The sequence below is a fragment of the Phragmites australis genome, chromosome 4 (genome assembly GCF_958298935.1).
Source record: "Phragmites australis chromosome 4, lpPhrAust1.1, whole genome shotgun sequence".
NCBI classification, from domain to species: domain Eukaryota; kingdom Viridiplantae; phylum Streptophyta; class Magnoliopsida; order Poales; family Poaceae; genus Phragmites; species Phragmites australis.
In genome coordinates this window covers 918322-933902 of record NC_084924.1, presented here as the reverse complement: position 1 = coordinate 933902, position 15581 = coordinate 918322, and the positions used below count along the sequence as shown (strand labels likewise).

The 15581-nt window shown below is 43.9% G+C and overlaps 1 protein-coding gene and 1 pseudogene across 1 annotated transcript; one reads left to right on the top strand and one right to left on the bottom strand.

Moving 5' to 3' along the window:
- Positions 1–5091: 5091 nt before the first annotated feature.
- On the top strand, positions 5092–9807 carry LOC133915006 (aspartokinase 1, chloroplastic-like). The gene is made up of 13 exons (XM_062357993.1): positions 5092–5595; positions 5682–5764; positions 5858–5898; positions 6484–6638; positions 6929–7078; positions 7160–7255; positions 7425–7541; positions 7785–7904; positions 8025–8117; positions 8214–8330; positions 8904–9020; positions 9189–9251; positions 9335–9807. The coding sequence occupies exons 1-13, from the start codon at positions 5224–5226 to the stop codon at positions 9494–9496; spliced, it is 1686 nt and encodes a 561-aa protein (XP_062213977.1). The 5' UTR covers positions 5092–5223; the 3' UTR covers positions 9497–9807.
- A 311-nt stretch (positions 9808–10118) lies between these two features.
- On the bottom strand, positions 10119–14280 carry LOC133915005 (uncharacterized; annotated as a pseudogene).
- Between the last annotated feature and the right edge of the window lie 1301 nt (positions 14281–15581).

Sequence of the window (15581 nt, the reverse complement as noted above, 5' to 3'; positions counted from 1 at the left end):
AAGCAAGTAATATAAAGGTCAATGTGCATGGTCCTTTGTTTCTTCCGTCTTAATTCAAAGATGTGCAGCTCTCCTGCGTATCCCAAAAGAAAGAAAGAAAACTCCTTTTGAACAGCTACTCAACAGCGTCATAATACGACAAAGAGGAGGCGATCATCAAACCTATATACACACTCGGATTGGCCAAAAAACATTAATAGTTATTTCCCTCATCACTACTCGCTCTCTATGGAAAGTAAACAAAAAATGAGATAGCAGAAGCTAAGAGCTCACCAACTCAGGAAACGTTGCCGCTCCTCCGGAGCTTCTGGATGGAGGCATACATCTTCCTCCTGGACCCAACAGCCCCAATGCCCATGTCCTTGAGATCCTCCAACGTTAGCAGAGGAAGCACCTCATCGTCGACCTCATGGATCTGGAACACCGGAGCGTACCGAGCAAGCCCCAGCCCATCCAGCCACGCCTTCACGCCGCCGTAGCCCATCGCGGAGGGGAACCGCCCGTTCGGGAGGCCCCAGTCCGCCACGCCGTCCGACTCGTCACCGCTGGCCTCGCGGCTGCCCGAAACCCTAGCCCTCGCGGCGGCGGCCGCCGCGGCGGAATCGGACTGGTCCTCGTCATCGTAGTAGTGCTCCCCCTCCTCCTCGTAGCCCTCGGCGCCGGAGGGAGCCGCCGGAATCCACGCGGTGCGCGGGCGTCGCTGAGCGGGCGGCTTCGGCCCCCGGCGGTGGTGCGCCTCAGGGGTGCTGTCGTCCGGGTGCGCGCGGCGCGGCGGGCGGGGGTGGGCGGACGAGGACGTCTTGTGGTTGCGGCGCGGGGGCGGAGCGTCGATGTCCCCGAGGCGAACGCTGGGGCGGCGGCGGCGCTTGGAGTATGGCGGCGCAGGGTGCTGCGCTCCTCCAGCGGCGGCGGCCTCGGCGGCGGCGGTGGCGGCTTCCCCGGCAGGCACCGCAGCGGCGCTCGCGCCCGCGCCCGCGCCGTTGGTGGCGGGCTCCGGCGGGTGGAGATCGGCCATGGGGCGGATGCGGCTGAGCGAAGTGGGAACTGCAACACGAGCCGAGTGTGCTCTGCTGCTCATGGAGAGAGAGAGAGAGAGAGAGAGAGAGAGGGCGAGAGGGTCGTCCTCGCCACGCCTGGTGTCGCGCTGCGGGGCGCATAGGATCGTGACACGTGTTGGTATGGGCGGCGGAGATGAGGAGTTGGGCTCGATGGCAACTGGGGATGCGGGAAGTCGCCAGGGGTTGACTGGGTTGACGGATAGGGAAGGCTCCGCCATCCCCGGGCCGGGGAGACCATGTTTCATGGGCTACGTGTTGCTCATTTTTTTAACCCTCAGCAGATGTAAGTATTTGAACGTATATTTAAACACTCATTTTATTATACATATGTATATTTATATATTTTAAAATTAAAATACATGCTAGATCTATAATCTATATATATGTCTGTTAAAAAGATTCATGAAATATCAGACTCACGAACACATCATGCACCTATTGTGATCTATAGACACTTAAAACTGTGTGGAAGAATTCTATTTACGGGGAAACTGTGTAGTTAAACTCCTAACCGGTCATTGGCCCACCGGAACAACCAACGCGCTCGCGTTAGCTTGCTCATTCGATTTGGTTCTTCTTGTCCGCGTCTCTTTTTATAGAATACTTCAGCTGAACTGCCGCAGCAGCAGGAATCGAGAAACAAAAGTCAGTGACTCGTCTGCCTCTGAATTATGTCTACTTATAAATAAAAAGTAAAAGACTTCACCAGTCATGGTGAACCTCCCCTATGGTGATGTACTGATACCTTTCTTTCACTTCGTTAGTATAAACTTCTGAACAGTTGTACTGTTGACTGCATGGATTTTCAGCTGAACAGTTTGCAAACCTCTCCAGTCTCTTGGTAGTAGCAAAGCATAGCCAAGCTGTCCTCAGACCTCCTGAATTGTATGTCGTATTGTCGTGTTCAAATCGTCGTCGCCAAGTCGTCCTCGAACCTACTAGTTCATTCTGTGGTCGTCGTTTCAAGTTCTGAATGAGCGAGTGGAACATGGAAATCTGAATGAGACTGAATTGGAACATGGAAAATCTGGGTGAGTGGTTGGGCCAATGCCTTGCTGTTTGGGTGCCCGAGAATATCTCTCGACATTTCTCACATCACATGGCTAGCATCTGTTGTTTTCTCTGCTCATCGTGAAGGAATTCATGTGTGTGCGTTTGTGATGCAAGTGGCGCGCCCCCTGCCGATCCCAAAAGGTCCATAAGGTTGCAATATGTCATCTATGCATCCTTTTCATGCAAATCGCTTTCTCTAGCTGTCCTCTTCCTGAATGCATGGTTCAGCCTCTATATACTACTAGCAATTGTATACATATTTCGCCATGTAGAATTAATTCAGTATAACAATCCGAATAAGTAAAAGGATTAAGCATAATAAAAGAGTGATCTGTATACAATTCAGGTGGCCTTGTGACGTAGAGATGGATGGCGTTGAGGTGATCAGCGTTTACGAGATAGGTGTGAGCCAATGAACAGAGGTAGCGAACATCTATTCACGGAGGTGATCAATAGAGTGCTAAGTATACCTAATGTATTTAGGTGAGCTATTTTATTTAGATTAAAAACAGATATTTAAATCATATTATTTTAATCTACAATCTCGAGATTTAATAGAGTTAGAAGTTAAAACTTGTCAAATAAGATCTATATATTTATCTCTAAATGCAGAATCATGGAGCTTATATAAGGCAGGTCTTAGCAAGACAACAGGAGTCACTTGCATATACTACTTCAAAAGAAGACAATGCCCATTTGCATGAAAGCTGTGGGCGATTGGCGTGTTCCATGCAGGTCAGGTCCAAGTGTCCAACAGAAAGCAAAAGAAATTTGACCACAGGTACAGAAATCCAACTGCAATCGGTTCTCTATACAAAACCATTATTAGTAAATCTGAGTGCAAGGTTAACATAATATGAAGAAGGCGAATTGTTGACAGCTTAACTGGAGATAAAAGTAGCATATATCGGGATTCAGAGTAGGATACTGTTCTTCTTTTTGATGATTGATGGGATAGCCTCGTGAGTTTGCATCCTCTTCTGACGCAGTTCCAAGTGTTCTATGTTCTTATTACCAGTAAGATTACGATGAGATGGTACACATCTCTATATTCGAAATGTTATTTACTTTTATAGTTATATCAAGTGATATAAATAAATAAAAGTTTGTTTCTAGTTTTTAGATAGCTTGGAGGTACATACTCTAAAAGGAAAAAAAAGAAGATTAAAAAAAGAATGAACAAAAGAGTCGGCACATGGTGTATGTAAATAATCAATTCGAAGTCTAGACTATTATCCAAACCGTGTAAAAATCTTCATAACCTTCCACTCCAAAAGAATACACTGTTGCTGCTATATGTTGGTATTTCTGCCGTTGCAACATAGCCCATGTACGAAGCAATTACGTATATATATAAATAACTTGTAAAAAAAATTAATTTTTTTAATTAAAAATCACGTCATTTTTTATAGTCATAAGGACCAATAAAAAGCAGCAGCCGCTACCATTATTTCCACAGCCTTGAATTGTCCCCATCTAATTGTGAAAAAATGACTCACGATAGTTTGCCCCTAGACTGTCCACCCTCGCAACCGCAAAAGGAGTACGAAGACGTGCAGTAGAATCAACATGTTGAGAACCCAATGAATTGAGAGTACCTGTGACCAAAGATTGCGGAGGAGTGATGAAAATCCCTGACGCTAACCCCCGGTGAACCTGAACATCGCGGTGCCCAAATTGGCTGATGGCAGTTGAATCGGCAGGTGTGGCGGCTGCTGCCGACTCTGGGTTCACGAACAAGCCTGAGGTCTCTTCGCGCCACCCAAAAAAAAAAAAAAAAAGCCTGAGGTCGAAGAAGGTTGAGCCATTGTGACTGTCTCCATGTGCTTGTTGAGTCTCCCCACTTCAAGCTTGAGATATGTCACCTTCTTCTCCATGAGCGGTCTCCATGTATTGAGCGTGGATGAGGTGCTGAAATTTGGTGAAATATTCATGGGTATCCAGGATCAGATGTCTCTGATACAATTTTTGTTAGGGTGTCCTTGTTAGATGAGGACTGGGTAGGAATTTAACGGACATGATACTGACAGTGGATCTAATATACTAAAATAGACTTATATCATCCCACTCAATAAACAAACATCTATATATAAATAGAACTATCTCATCTAAAATATATGAATAAAATTATCCTATCACATATCGTTCTCTAACTAAACACTATTTTGACCTAGTGAGAGCCCATAACTTGGTTGTTGAATTTTTTGGCCTGATCGGACTTCCTTGTGGCCATGCTCTGAGCAACAGTCACGGTCCTCACAGGTTGACAGCCGGGCTCTAGGCAGGGGGCCTTTTCAAGGCCTCATGAGCCATCCCCGATTTTTCCCGTGGTACACATCTGCAAGCATGATTGCCGAACATGTTTTAGATAAAGTGAACATTTGATTGAGGAGGATGAGGAAGCATGCGGATCATTGCTGATGCCAGTCAACACAGCACCAGACAACAGCAAGCATTATGGGGAGGATACCACGAAACTATCGCAGTGGAAGTGTACTCAGAGGCAATTACTGTATGGGGCTAAGAAGATGATCCCAAATGCTTCTCTGAGTCACATGATAATTCCAAAAGCAAAATGCATAATTGTGCATATATATATATATATATATTTGGATCTACTAGCTGATTTGTAATTATGTATCGACAGATAAGACCTTCTTCATGCACCCACCACAAGGCTAGTGGTTGCACACTCGCACTCTTATGATATTTTTATTTTTATATATTTTAAATAAAGATAACAAAATAAATGCCTGTTTTGAAAAATAGTCTAGATACACTTTTCAAAACGGGCGTCTATTTTCATAATTTTTCGATTTAAAAATATAAAAATAAAAAAAATCGCACCAACCTCGCTTCCATGTGGGCCATCCCGGCGCCCGCCCACGGGCCGCGGCGTCTCCACGTACCGGCCCGCCCCTCCCCACCGTCCGTTTCCACTCCCGGTATATAAAGCGGCCCACCCCCACCCGCACGCTGCGCTGCCCCGTCTCGCCGCCGCCGCCACCCGCCTCCGCTTCGATTTCCCCCTCGACGCCGCGCGCTCCTTCTCCGGGAAGGAAGAGGGACAAGGGGAAACCTCTGGATCTCGGGCCGCCCGCCTCGTTGGGAGATGGTGGTGGCGCTGCGGTTCCCGGGGGTCGCGCGGGAGCCTCCGGCCGCGCTCTCCATCCGCGCCGCCTCCAAGCTCGGGAGGGAGCAGCATTTTGTGTGTGCAAGTGCTAGGCCGGGAGCGCAATGCTGGCGGAGGATGGGGTTGGTGGTTCGGTGCCAGACGGGGCCGGCAATTCTGAAGGAGGAGGAGGCCGCGCTGGCGGCGGAGAAGGCTGGGATGGGGTTTACCGTCGTGATGAAGTTCGGCGGGTCGTCGGTAGCCTCAGCCGAGCGGATGAGGGAGGTGGCCGACCTCATCCTCAGCTTCCCCGAGGAGACGCCGGTCGTCGTCCTCTCCGCCATGGGGAAGACCACCAACAACCTCCTGCTGGTACTGCCATTTTTAGCTCGACGTGAAATTTTTGTAACTGCTTAGCTTCTAGCTAAATGTATGCAGCTGTTTGATTGATTGTGTAGGCCGGAGAGAAGGCGGTGAGCTGCGGCGCCCCCAAGGCGTCTGAAATCCCCGAGCTCTCGGTTATAAAGGAGCTGCATCTTAGGTGTGTTTCGTTTTTGCACTTCGGTGATCTCTGATTGAGTTAGCCTGATTTAGAGCGTTCGCTGCTGACAATCCGTTGATTTGCTCTGGTTAGGACGATTGATGAGCTTGGATTAGATAGGTCGATTGTTTCAGGTGTGTTGTTTCTGCTCTGCTCTGCTCTGCTCAGGACCATAAACACTAGTTCTCTTGCTTTATTCGGAATGTTTTTGTTAGTCTACAATTATCACTCGTTCTCTTGATGTGCAAAAGTTTTCCTTGCACAATTTAAATAATAATTTCTGGTGGAAGCTGAATCTTAACGCATCATGATTTACTTTAAATTGTGTATGGTGGTGACGAGCCTTAATGTTGTTGTCATCCATGCAGACCATTTTCTGCAGATTTCCTTCCTATTGTGTGTGCAACAGGGACAGCTTGTTTATCTCGTAGCAGTTCGATCCACCCTTGTCGGTTTAACTATTTGTTTAGTAATTTAGACCTGTCAGTCTCCGTACCTTTTATTGTGGCTGGCAAATTCAAAATTGAAAATTTTGAGAATACAGAAATGAGATAGGCTGGATCCTAATTCGTAACATTACCGCAGACATAGACAACTCTTTTAACCTTTGTTCATTACTATATCCCCCCATTTTTTTGCTAATTCATGTTTTGGCATCCCTTCATCTTCCATGGAAGTACCTTTCTGTAACACTTTAAACTATGCTTCTTTTTCAACAGGCATATTGGATGAATTGGAACAACTTCTTAAAGGCATTGCTATGATGAAAGAGCTGACTCTTAGGACACGAGATTACCTTGTTTCCTTCGGTGAATGCATGTCTACAAGAATATTTGCTGCATACTTGAATAAACTTGGGAAAAGGGCACGGCAGGTATATACTTTGAGCTTCCCCTATTTTTTCTTATGATTTTTTTCACTCAAAATCGAAAGTAAATCTGTCCCTTCTATATAGTACCACACTTAAATATGTCCTGGCACATCACTGCATGTGGACCCCCACAATGTGAGGAAATAATTCTTTTGATCATAAAGTGAAGGCCCACAACCAGCTACATAGTTAAAGAATGGATTTCACAAAATTTTTGGTATTAGACATGCTTCGCAAATAAAACCAGTATTTTCAGCCCAGAAATGCCTTAAACTAATTCTTGCTTTTTGCAGTACGATGCATTTGATACTGGCTTTATAACCACTGACGATTTCACAAATGCGGATATTCTTGAAGCCACTTATCCTGCTGTTGCAAAGAGGCTACAAGGAGACTGGATTGATGACCCTGCTATTCCTATAGTCACTGGTTTTCTTGGGAAGGTATGTAATTCTACATAAATCATGTTCAAATGGTGTCAAGTTTATTATGTTTGGATTCATAATGATGCACATAAATTTCAGGGATGGAAATCATGTGCTGTCACCACTTTAGGCAGGGGTGGTAGTGACTTGACAGCGACGACCATCGGCAAAGCCTTGGGTTTAAGAGAAATCCAGGTTTGTCTTTGAAATTGGTGATGAATGTCACATATTCTTAGATTAATCCTAAGGAAACTTTGTATTTGGGTCGTGTTCATTAAATTTTTGCAGTTGATAAATTGTTCACATTCTTAATTAAATAAACTGAGTTGCAGTCCATTGTAATTCCTGCCCTAATTTTTTATAGGTTTGGAAGGATGTAGATGGTGTGTTGACATGTGATCCTAATATTTACGCAAACGCGATACCTGTACCCTACTTGACTTTTGACGAGGCAGCTGAACTTGCGTACTTTGGTGCACAGGTATATCCTGTTGTTTATCACTATTTGTTTATTAAATAGAACGTTGCACCTCTAATCTTAATCCAAAATATTTTAGTTTACATGGTCATTTTCCTTTTCCTGTGTAGGTACTAGGCAGAAACTTTATAGAACTGATAGTTCCGTTTTGTTTGTGTTGCTGAATAACTTGTGATACTTGGCAATTTAGAAATAAAGTGCAGTGTTTTTTAATCCATTTATGGAAATACTCTTGCCAATTGTTAGGTTTTGCATCCCCAATCTATGCGACCAGCTAGGGAAGGTGGTATACCAGTTAGAGTTAAGAATTCATACAACCGTCATGCGCCTGGTACTGTCATCACTAAAGCGAGAGATATGAGCAAGGTTTGTTGTATTAAAAGATTGTGATTCTTCCATGTGTAATTACTTGTTGCTGCTCTCTGAAGCCGCTTGAAATAGATGGAGCGATCCTGAATAAAGCTTGATTGTACATTATTTTTTCAGAGTATATTAACCAGCATTGTGTTGAAATCAAATGTTACAATGCTGGATATAGTGAGCACACGGATGCTCGGCCAGTATGGTTTTCTAGCAAAGGTATATATAGCAAGAAATCTGATTATCTGACTCTCTTGTTTATATTTTAGTTATGCATATTGTTAGTTTGATTACATTTTTTATGCACTTGTGCAGGTCTTCTCCATATTTGAAGATTTGGGTATCTCTGTTGATTGTGTGGCTACTAGTGAAGTCAGCATATCGTTGACACTAGATCCATCAAAACTATGGAGTCGTGAATTGATCCAGCAGGTAAGCGTTTGAATCAAAATTTATTTTGTTCAGCTTTCTGCACATAATCTTGATGAATTACAATCTTCATGTCCAGCTAGCCCACTGCTGCTTTATTGTCCAGCTAGCAAATATTTAATCTTTATGAATTACAATCTTGATTTAGGTATTGATTTAGTTTCCTTCTGCCATCTTGTTTACATCTTGATCAAACCTATCATACTCGATGTGTCAACCATAGGGTATGAGTAAAATGTCACATAAAAGCCAAAGGTCTTGAATTGCTTAAGAAAAGCTAAACAAACTTTTTTGTACTCGGACCTTGTGCTTTGATCAATGCGGGTTATTTTAACAGTGGATTACCCATGAAAACTTTAAGGGATAACTTTAAACTCAGAGAACAGTTACTAGGTTGAAATTGTTCTGCAGGATTAGCTTTTAGTGATTTTGCTTTGCAGGTTTAGTCTAGTGATGTTCCAGTATTTAGTCAAGATTGTGCTGCCTCCAAATTCTGATGCATGTACATAACATTTTTTAACTAATTTGTATCTTACTGTGCTTCTGGTTCATTTCTTTCTCATGATGATGTGACAGGAACTTGATCATGTCGTTGAAGAGCTTGAAAAAATTGCAGTTGTTCATTTGCTGCAGCACAGATCAATCATCTCCCTGATTGGGAATGTACAGAGGTCGTCATTGATCCTTGAAAAGGTTAGAGCTCTGCATGATACTATTAGATACTGGAAGTTAGTGCTGGGACTTTATTAAACCTGAAGGTTACTTGCAATTCTGACCTGCTGTCTCAGCATATATGTTATATCCTGCTTTTACTAGCCAATGATTGACCAGTTTTCACCCCTTCATGTTACTGCATGCTAGGCATTCAATGTTCTACGAAAAAATGGTGTTAACGTCCAGATGATCTCACAAGGAGCGTCCAAGGTATCCCCTCTTCCCGAAAAAGAAAAATAAGTTTCTGTGCACATGGCAAAGGCAGTAACGTTGCTAATTGTATCGACACTCAGGTGAACATTTCCTTGGTGGTCCATGACAGTGAGGCAAAACAGTGTGTACAAGCCCTCCATTCAGCATTCTTTGAGAACGGTTTCCTGTCGGAAGTCGAGGGAGCAGATGGTCCACAGAACGGCTCCGCCCTGAATTCAAATGGTGCCATTTATGCAAATTAGTGAACTCTGCATTCTCTGGGATTGGTATGCCATTGATAGGTGGAAGAGGTGATCCATAGCTGCTATTTATTTAGGTCACCTGAGGTAATTCCTTGGTGTTGTAACTTGTAACAGCCTACCAGGAGTATGGCTTAGTGTTACAGTTGCATGGTATGCCATTGTTTACCATGCTATTGGGCGCTACCAAGCAGTAACTGGTGTCTAAATGGTCTGCTACTTTGAAAGTATTTCCGAGCTTATGTATCAGAAATTTGTACGTGTACCAGAAAAATAAGAGAAGTATATTGCACCCTTTGGGTGGTGGTTAAGCCTATGCTGCTTTAGATTTAACTCTGTAGATTGACCATCATCAGATCTCGTGTTCTTTGATCTGTGAGCGAATGTGACCATCGATCTTTTGAGACTTCACCACAGGATTCTGATCTGTTTGCGAATGCTCTACGGTCTGCCCTGGAAATCCTCCTGTCACTCTCAAATGTTCCAACAAGTGTGAGCAAAGATGCCCTCACAATCCCAGATTTGCAATTACCTCATTGACTGAATTCCTTGTGTCTGCTATCTTCACTCTTGTGCATTTTATTCATACACAAAAATATTGTATCTACCCAATTATGCATGAGAAAAAAGCAATCAAACTCAAATATATACAACAATGATACCAACAAAATTACATACAAAAAATGCTGCATAGCCTTGAGCCCAGAGGCCATCCACTGCATCTGATTACTATCTCGCTTGTCATCTAACAGATTTGCAGCTACATCTCGATTACAATATTCTCATCTTCATCTATATGTTGATGGTGATGGGTGTCCAGATTTTTTGAACTGTCATATACATCATTTACAAATTTCCATGGACAAGCTATCGGCTACACCGGGACTGTCTACAATATCTAGTCAAACTTCTGCTCCGTTAGCCTCTCCCGCTTCTGAATCAAAGCATTTTTTTCCTCTTCAGGGAGAGCGTTGAACATGAATACAGATTTGTCGCCAATGTCGTCCTTAATGGTCAGGATGTCACGCCCGGTTTTTCAAAAGAACAACCAGGTGTATTCCACATGTATGCCAGGATCAGTTTCATCATACATGCGGTGACATATCAGTGATATACAGTTCTATATCGAACAAAAACAACTTTATTGAAACAATTACCAGAGTTTTGAATAGCAGCGGAAGAACTCGAGAAAACTCCAATGAAAGCTTTAGGACACGCCACAGGCAATCGACTGGGGGCAACGCGACCTAGGACGCTCCATCTTCATTGTAGTCTTCAGCTTCATTGATCTCTGTGTAGTCTTCTCCAACTGAGCAGCATTTATTTTTGGAAATAGCAAGTGTGAGTACATATCGTACTCCGCAAGTGTAGGAAAATATGACATGAGGGCTTAAGTCAAGAAAATGTTAGACACTGGTTTACTGCACTAAGCAACATTAACCTACAACTCCCAGAATCAAGCATCCTATTTACTAGATATGAAGACACAACTTAAACAAGAACAGCTTATCGGATTCCATCCGACTACCAGGCTCACCAGATATTCCATATCCGGCTACCATAACTCACCAGATAATTCCATTACCTGGTTACCCGACCATCCATACCAGAACCCTGATCCCAACTAATCAAGAAGAAGTCCAAGCCGCTCTTGACCGTGAGCACGGCTGATCGATCAGTTTCACACTCTGCAGAGTTTGCATACTTTACCCACGAGTCGTGATTCCCGTTTTGCTTCACACTTCCGGGGTGTAGAGCCGGGGTCTCACTACAAGGCCTTTACAAAGCGCCTCCAAATCCATATGCACCCACTAAGGTTTCACCACTAACAGGGATTCCATCCACTGCAGAGGCCCCCTCTTGTGCCACTTAACCGTCCATTGGTGCGTACAGAATATGAAGGGCACTAATTACTTGGCCAGGCCGTACCCATATAGGCCTCATGGTTGTGCTGTTATGCCGGGTTACAGGCTTCAAGAACCGGTCCTTAGGACCCCACACAGGAACAGACACATTCCCAACGTGCGGCACAACAAATGCGCCTTCATGCACCATCCACATAACAACCATCCTGTTAGGATCCCTATTTCATGTTGCTACGAAAGATTACCATACTCGATTCATGTTGCATAATCGTTAATCAAGTTTAACTTCTAACCCAACCAGGACAGCGACTAGCATATCTACAATTTTCTTCCCATGACCCATCAATGGCGACAAGGATATTCAGACAAAAGCTAGTAAACCCTATTCATAGGTTTCCAATTTAGACAAGCATGCAATGAAGGGTAAACAACTAACATAAATTCCTAAAAATAGGTGCAAGATGTTCAAGGACACTTGCCTCCTTCCGAAGTGCTGCTCAGTGTTGTCAAAATCTTGATCTTGAAGTTACTCGAACTGTTCCAGAACGTCATCGACTAATCGCAGGAACTTCCGACAAACAACACAAAAGAAACACTAAGAACAGTGCACCAAACAGAAGCAAGGCGCTATAAAAAGCCTACTAACGGAAAATACTTGCTGCTACGATCGCGGGAGCGCGAGAATCGCCTAAAACGGAGCTTGTATGAAAAAGTTATGAGGGTTTTAAGCTACAAGGGCTTTTCTGAAAAAGAACAAGGGCTAATTCGTAAAACAGAAAATTCTAGGGGCTGATTTGTAAAAGTCTAGGGACCTATTCGCAATTAACTAAAAGTTCAGGGGGCTAAAAGTAAAATAACAGGGCTATCAGGGGTTGTTTTGTGAAATCATAAAAGTCTAGGGACCTAATTGCAAAAGTACATATTTAAAAGAATTAACAGATTTATTTTTAATTAGAAATCCCTATTTATGACGTCAGCATGACATCATCACGCTGACGTGGACGCTGACCGGCTCGGCTCGGCTGACGCGACTGACACGTGGCGCTGACGTGGCTCTCATAAGCTGACTAGGTTAAAGAGGACACGTGGCGCGATCTGAATGGATAGCGAAGGGGTATTTTGCAATCTAATCGTGGCCGTTGCTGCAAGATCGGACGGCTCACCTTGAGTCTTCCTCCTCTGGTCGGTGGCGCGGGGCTCAGTGCGGCGGTGCTTGGCCGGAGAGTCGCCGGAGTTGAGCTCCGGTGGCCGGACTTCGACGGCGAGCGGCGGAACGCGGAGAGGAGACGACGGCGAACCCGTTTGAGGGGCAAGTTCGCGTCGGGGCGGTCTCCAACGGCTCGGCGACGGCGGCAACCTTCGGGGAAGGTTCGGCGACGGAGTGAAGGCGCTCTGGGGGAGGAAACTCGATGAGATTTGGGGCTTTGGGTGCGGTGTGGTGAGAGGAGGCCCGTCCGGAGGTTTGATTTGGATTATATAGGCGGGAGGAGTGGTTGCGGAGAGGGGCGCGGGGTGGAGATCGTGCGGCGGCTTTTTCGGCGGCAGTTGCGGCACGGCATGGGCAGAGAGAGGAGATGGAGGAGAAAAACGGATGACGGTAGTTGCGGAGACGGGCGTCACACAGGAATAGAATGAAATTGTCAGAATCAATTGAGGAAGCAAAATACTAGCTAGAAATGAAGCTAAATATAAATCATTCGAAGGGACTTCACCTTAATGGGCTGCTGGAACTTTATTGCGGCGAATACAGTGAAAAGAACCATCCACACTCCTAAAAGCCCTGCTTTTGTGTCGTTATCCATTAAACCAGACTGCATTTGTGACAACAAAGTTCAAGGATAAGTGAAGCAGTTCAGAACTCGTTCCTTTCTTAAAGAGAAGACGAAAGCAACTATCAAAAGATTGAGGTGCTAAATCTCGGTGCTTTGATGTACCAGGTGTCCAAGAAGAAGCCCGGGGATGACAAAGGTTAAGATGCCAGCTTCCAATTTTCCATAGCATAGACCTGTGGGTGCATTACTGTCAACTATGATTTCACAAATTAAACTATATATACTGGACGGTAAGCAAATTTACAGTGAGCATGGCAAACTATTTTTTTCATCATTCTATTGTGCTTGGCTAGGGTAGGAACTGGATTAACTCAAGTGTGAGGGATCGGTAGAGCATATATTGATTACCAAATTAAATTGACTAATTCCCCCATTTCATCATTTTTTTTTGAAGAATGATTTCACATTTCACCATTGTTAAGCACAATGTTTGCATACCTTCCTTGAAGACGAGACCTGTCAGTGCAGCAAACGTCGGCCCGACGAACTACAGCGCGGTCGGATGCTCCAGCGCGTACTGAATCAAGCCCTCGTCCAGAGGCTGCGCGCCGACGACGAAAGTTCCAATCGACCAAGAACTCCGACCGCCCACAGCGCCTGGAGGAAGCGCTTGATTGGCGTGACGTAGATGTGGATCAGGACCAACGACAGCCCCAGCCCCGTGGCGCCGGTGGCGTAGAAAAGGTCTATGCTTTGCCTGATGGCGTCGCCGGCGGGGTTGCCCTCCCGAAGGAACGCGGCGGAGGCCGCGGCGACGAAGGAAGAGGCGGCGGTGACCAGCCCGGATCGGTAAAGCAAAACCTGTGCTGCGCTAAGAGTGGCAAGCTTTGGGTGATGTGGTAGCGATACGAGCCGCGGCGGTAAGGGTAGGACGGCGGCGGTGGCCATGGTCGCGCGATTCTTGAGGCTTTCTACGTGCGCTCCGATATTTTTGGGCGTTCGCTCCCGGTGAGGTCTGGAGCACGCGGCGCGGAGAGGGGGGAGGCCGGTGAGCCGCGGACGGTGCAGGCGTCACGGTCCCTGCAGCGTTAGCCGGCGCTGCCCAGCTCTGCTCTGCAGAGGAAATGGAGACGTATCTGTCCGGCGGAAAGTCAGCCGACTTGTAGGGTGAGTTTGGTTAAAGGGTGTGATTGATGTGATAGTATATTTATGATTTTTAGGTGGGATGAATTAATTTTTTTATGATGAGATGGGCTAGTTTTTTTGTTTGGGATAGGATTAGTTAGATTTCTGTTTGATGGGTGGAATTAAAGTGGATAAGATGATCTATTTATATTTATAATATATCATTTGAGAAAAATATTAATGAATTTTTTTATATTTTTAGGAATTTATTTAAGACATTAAAAATTGAAAGTTACAAAAGTAGATTTTTTAAAGAATTTTAATTAAATATTATCTCATAATTTTTGATCAAGTCAATTAAAATGTGTTATGAGCTCTAGTTTACTCATAAAAATATTTAAAAAATTTAGACTATTTTTATACTTCCAAATAAAATCATAAATTAAATAAAAAATCACAATACACATGTACACGCGGATGAGCACGGGACTAGCGTGAACCTAGATGGAGCAATCCGACCGATTTGGCCGGATCCAGCCATCCAACATATACGTTAAATATTGAGAAAATCTACGATTTGTCATCGAATAACTACTGATTCTACAATCCACCATCAAATAAATTTTGTTTACTTCTATACCATCGAATAAATGTTTCAGTTCCTTATATGCCATCGGATTCCGATACTACCCTCTGCTGCATTGTTTATGAACAGTACCCCCGTGAATAAAAAAAATCAAAAAAATATATCGATTTTTGTGCACGCTCTATAATTCATAATCAACCTGTTTTAACTGTATTCATTAAAAATACTGTATAGAATTCAAACTAAAATTCTTCAAAATATACTAATTTTGTAACTTCTTGAAATTTTTAAGCCTCATAAAAATTTACAAAAAATCTGAGAAAATTTACTAATATTCCTCTAATGTGATGTAATAATTTCTAAAATTATCTCCCGCGGTGAAAAAATTAGTTCTTTGTAATGCACAGTATTACAAAAGTAGCTCATTTTGAGAAATTTTAGTTTGAATTTTATACAGTATTTTTAGTGAATACAGTTAAAATGGGTTGATTATGAATTATAGAGCGTGCACAAAAATCGACATATTTTTATGACTTTTTTTATTCTCAGTACTGATCATGAACAGTACAGCGGAGGGTAGTATCGGAAGTCGATGACATATAAGGAACTGAAACATTTATTCGATAGTATAGAAGTAAACAGAATTTATTCGATGATGAATTGTAGAATCAGTAGTTATTCAATAACGAATCGTAGATTTTCTCTTAAATATTTGATGAAGCAAACCGTCCCATCCACTC